The sequence below is a fragment of the Gordionus sp. m RMFG-2023 genome, chromosome 1 (assembly GCF_954871325.1).
Source record: "Gordionus sp. m RMFG-2023 chromosome 1, tfGorSpeb1-WG-v2, whole genome shotgun sequence".
In the NCBI taxonomy this organism is placed as follows: domain Eukaryota; kingdom Metazoa; phylum Nematomorpha; class Gordioida; order Chordodea; family Parachordodidae; genus Gordionus; species Gordionus sp. m RMFG-2023.
The window spans coordinates 37,995,437-38,000,824 of record NC_088775.1 but is presented as its reverse complement, the minus strand read 5'-3'; the positions used below and the strand labels follow the sequence as shown (position 1 = coordinate 38,000,824).

The 5,388-nt window shown below is 30.3% G+C and overlaps 1 protein-coding gene across 1 annotated transcript; it reads left to right on the top strand.

Moving 5' to 3' along the window:
- Positions 1 to 3,920: 3,920 nt before the first annotated feature.
- On the top strand, positions 3,921 to 4,286 carry LOC135925120 (DNA-binding protein HEXBP-like). Its single transcript, XM_065460313.1, has one exon. It carries the CDS (start codon positions 3,921 to 3,923, stop codon positions 4,284 to 4,286), a length of 366 nt encoding a protein of 121 aa, XP_065316385.1.
- Positions 4,287 to 5,388: the final 1,102 nt, after the last annotated feature.

Genomic DNA, 5,388 nt, shown 5'->3' with positions numbered 1-5,388 from the left:
CTTATTATAAATTTTTAATATTTATTTAATAGAAAACTTATTATAAATTCAAAATCGATTTCGTAATTTTATAATTATCATGTATAAAAATTATTTTATTTAAATTTTCGGGACATAATGATGATCTCCTTGAATTTAACGTCAATCCAGCGGTAGAGAAAACTCTTCCACTAGGTGTGCTGGTCGCCGGAATACAATGAATTTTTTAGCCTAGCCTGGAAAGATTAGGAAGTTTACTCTTCTTTTCTCTCCAAAATTTTTGAACGTCCACATCTAGTGAATTTCCAAAAAACTGTGGCATTCTTGTTCTAAGTACCTAACTTGGAATCATAATTTATATTTGTTGAATGTTTATATGCTAATTTTGTCAAATAACTTGAATTTAATAATTCCTCTTGATCCTTATTAGCTATATTTACTACCTGAATATCATTATTCTCTATAAGTTTAAAATGTTTTATTTTAAATTCTGAAGCTGAGCAATTTTGCTCCATTTTATTTTGACACAATTGTCAATTTTTGAAATCTTGGATCTAAAAGAGAAGCCAATACTTATATAATTTCTTAAATAAAAGATAAATTAAATAAATGAATATACTTATATATTATTAATTGCAGATCACAAACCGGAAATCGTTATGCAAATTTTTTTTACCATATTTTACTTAAGTGAAATAATTTCAGAACTATCACTATCATTTACTAATAAATGTGTTTCAATTTCACTACTAAAAAGTAACGCCAAGTTAATAGGGAGAATTTTTCAAGAAGAAATAAATTTTATAAAAATTTATTCTGGGTTGCAAAGCTACAGAAAAACAGAGATTAAAACAAATGAATGAATATGCTATTATCCAATATTATTTAAATCATATATGTCTATGATGGCTATAAAATTCAACTATTATAAATCTTTCTCAGTAGTTAATGCTATTTCAATAGAACAAAAAAGACAGAAAGGTAGATCTATTATTATAATAAATAATATATCTATAAATTTGATACCTTCAAAAAATCTTTCATTACTATATGATCAATTGATTGAAAAGGTAATAAGTAAGCACAACATAATAACACATAATATCTTGCTAGAAGACATTTTTTAGAGGTTTTAGAATTTGTCTGGAATTTTGGTTTGGATATAAAATATTTTTTAAATCTTGCGATTTTGATATCTGCTTTAATATTATGTTCAGAAGTCAAGTGTTTTAACAAATTTCCTGTGCTAATGTTTATTGAAAAGTTTTGAATTTTATAGCTAGATTATATTTTACAAAAAATATATTTTAATTTTGGCTATATATGAGAAAATAATATTTAAAAAAAATATACTGTGAAAATGGTTTATTTAAATCATCATCGTCTCCAGTAGCCTTTCTAAGCAACAATTGCAGTAAAATTTGTCAGAATTTATGAAAATTTTTTTGTTATCTCTTTTTAAGTGTTAGTAACCAAAAAAATTTCGACTATGGATTTTTTATTTTCCAGAGTTAGGATACTAAAATTATTTATAGAATTATTAAATGTAGATGCATCCATATTAAAAATATGTAAAATTATGGTAACTTTTAGAATTTTAGATTTTTGATTGATTGAATTCTATAATGACGTCAATATAATTATGATTTTAAAATAGTAGAAAATAAAAATTCATCAAAATCCTGATTGATATTAAAAAAATTACAATAGTGATGTTGACCAATTAATAGAATAAAAAGGTATAAAATATGAAAGTAATTTCTGCGCCGGCGTGATTTTCTTAAACGGCGACGTTTTCGGCGTAATTTGGCCGGCGCACAGGTCTAGGTATAAGTAATCAGTAATATTTAACAAATAATATTGGTATTATCAGGTAAAGGCTTTAAATTTATTTTTACTCAAACCATAGCACTTAGTTTTAATGGATTGAACCTGGCCTGAAGGGAGGAGGGGGTAAAAAGAATAAAAATTGGATATTATTTTCAAATAACAGGTAACATCTAGCATAAAAGTAAGAAGAAAATTTTCATTCCCAGTCATGACGGGCTATCTACTAGTATAGATATAGTATGTTTATTATAATTTTAATATTCTTTTTAAAGGATGTTGAGGGTAAATTATTATAAGCATCTATCTCGGATAAAATAATTTTGGTATAATTAAAATGAAATTAGAATAAGTAATTTACATCAGAATATTGTATAGAATAAGGATAATAATCGTATATTGAAATATTGAATCATGGAATATTTGTTGAATTGAATATCGAATATTAGAATAAAGAATTTGTGTGGAATCAAATATGAATTTATTTGTCGCGTTTTAATTTACGTTTATATTAAAAATAAATAATTCAAATCCACGAGGTAAAAATATGCAATTAAAATATTATTATATGTTATGTGTATTGTGTTAGCGTGGAGTCATTTTGCATAATAAGCATTTTATTTGTGATTTTTTTTGCGCATTCATTCTTTTAATTTTTATTTGTGATTAATTTTTTTTGATTTTTTTTGCGCATTCATTCTTGTGATATATAATAAAAAAAATTGCATTATTATTTTTTTTGTTTATTATTATGCAAAAAAAAATATTATTCTCATTTTTTTAATTTTGAAGGGAAAAGAAAATATATAAAGTACAAACTTGTTATTCTAAAAGATTAATAGGAGAGATATATATTGTTCACGTGATCCATTTTAATTAATAATAAGTTTTGTATTAAAAGCTGATTTTTATTATTAGGCAAAGTTAAAATTGGTGGCCAATTACTTGCGCCTTCGCGTTATCTTATTTTGATAAATTAGTTAGGTTATACCCGTGGGGCAGAAGTTTAATTGGAATAATTAATTAGCTGTGGACGGAAGTTTATTTTGATAAATTAGTTAGGTTATACCCGTAGGGTAGAAGTTTAATTGGAATAATTAATTACCTGTGGAGTGGACGTTTACAGTGATATATTGATTAATTTGAGGTTTTGGCTTACCGTTGATTAAAGTATCAGTTACACTCCGAATATAAACCTGATAGAAATTCGCTCAAATTTTTACTAAATAAGCTAGTTACACGGAAGTGCTGCCCAAATTTTTTCGAATATAAATCTGATAGAAATTCGCTTAAATTTTTACTAAATAAGCCTAGTACACGGAAGTGCTGCCCAAATTTTTCCAAATATAAATTTGTTAGACAAATTTACCTAAAATTTTAGAAAATTAGCTAGATACACGGAAGTGCTATCCAAATTTTTCCAATTATAAATCTATTAGTCAAATTTACCCAAAATTTTAGAAAATTAGCTAAGTACATGGAAGTGCTGCCAAAATTTTTGGAAGAGTGTTAGACAACTCTATCAAAAATTGTAGGAAGTGCTGCCCAAATATTTTTAAATATAAATCTGTTACAAGAAATTTACAAGAATTTGTCATCCATTAACCTATTAAGTGTGCATGTATATGTGCATCATTGGCTTATTTAAGTTACTTATAATATCTTACTTGTTGACATTACAGATAACCAAGATTTTTATTTTGAAATTGACCATAAATTTTTTATAACGCCGTGATGAAAAGTTTAAAATTTGTTAAATACTGGGAGGTTCAGTATAATATTTTTGGAGCGTTGGTTATAATATTAATATGGATATGTAGTTTAGTTTAGGGCAGGAGAATGAGAAGGAGTCACAGCGTAAGAATTAAAGGACAAACTTTGACCAATGAGGGACATAATGGAGAGGAGGATATGATGGGTAAAGTTACTTGGTTCCGGTTCAGGAGTTAATTAAAGGGTGGACGGATAGCGATATAAACAGTAATATATATAGCTCTGATAAACAAAATATTGGAAATAATCAAATGTTGCGACCGTATAGAGAGCCCAGAGAAAATTCTTAGGGAAGGAGAATAGAAATTAGACAAAATTTTGAATCGCGGGGAAGAGGGGTAATGAGTTGTTATAATTGCGGTAAACCAGATCATATGCTCAGAGATTGCCGGGAAGCGAAGTGTTTCGGTTGTGGAAAATTAGGACATATAGCCCCTTATTGTCCGGGTAAACAAGAGAGATTAAGATGTGCTGGTTGTGGTAGGTTTGGGCATAATAAGGAGAAATGTAATGCGAATAATTACAATAATAAAGGGGGTTTTCCACAGAGAGGGATGAGTCCAAATGCTTTAAATGTGAGGACGATTGAGGGGGAGAGAGGGGAAAAGGGGCGAGCAATTAATATTGGAGAGTTAGAGGGGAAAAATATGGAATGTTTTAGATGCCGAAAGGATGGGCATGTGGCGAGAAATTGTGAAAATTTGTGACTATATGATAGTGAGAAAATTGCAGTACAGGTCGGGGCGAGATGGTTAGGGGGTAGGGAGGAGGAAATTAATCAGTGAAAAGCAAAAGAGGGATGCGTAAATATGTTACAAGAGGGGATAGTCCATGATCTTTGTCCTAGAGTAATGATAAATTTGGGGGGAGGAATGGTTCCCATGTTATTTGATACAGGAGCTGCCATTTCGGTAATTGTTTATAATGGATATCAAAGTATTTGGCCTGGGAAAAGGACAGAGAACGAGGGGTTGAGAATAAGGCAGTTTGATGGAACTTTTCTGGCAGCCATGGGTAGGATGGAGATAGTAGCGACATCGGAGGAAAGGGTTGAAATATTGGATGTATGGATCATTAATCGGAATAAAGAAGTGGTGATGGGTTGGGATTGAATCCCTAGAATAGGAGTATTTTCATGGTGGGGAATATTTGTACCAATTACAAATGATGAATATGCCGTTATGACCTTGAAAGAGAATGTGTTGCCTGGAATTGAGACCATGTTGAACAAGGGAAACCACGAAAGTCTTCCAAGGAGCGAAACAAGGAGCAAAAACAAGGAGCGAAACAAGGAGCGATAATTTAAGGAGCTTAACAAGGAGAAATAACTCAAGGAGCTAAACCAGGAGCGATAATTTAAGAAGCGAAACAAGGAGCGGTAATTTAAGAAGCGATAATTCAAGGAGCGATAATTCAAGGAGCGGTAATTCAAGGAGCGTAACCCGTCATAATAAGTCAAGGAGCGATAATTTAAGGAGCGAACTAAAGAAAAATAATTCCAGGAGAGTAACCAGGAGCGATAATTCAAGGAGCGGAATAAATGAAAATAATTCGAGGATCCAAATAAAGGGAGGTAATAATAGAACAGAAGTAAAAGAGAATAACTCCAAGGGCGAAATAGGGAAGAAAAGTCCTAAAGGTAAAATGGGGGAAAGAAATTCAGGGGGAGAAGCCGCAAATAATGATTCAAGAGAGAAGTAGGTAGAAATTATCCGGGGTACGTTAGAGCCAAAGAAAGGGGTCGTGATATTATGAAAAAGGAGGAAGGGAAGGCGAAGGAAAGGAAGGAGGAATCACAGAAAGAAAATC

Coding starts and splice junctions, on each gene's coding strand:
- LOC135925120 (XM_065460313.1), top strand. CDS start 3,921: ATGAGTTGTTATAATTGCGGTAAACCAGATCATATGCTCAGAGATTGC.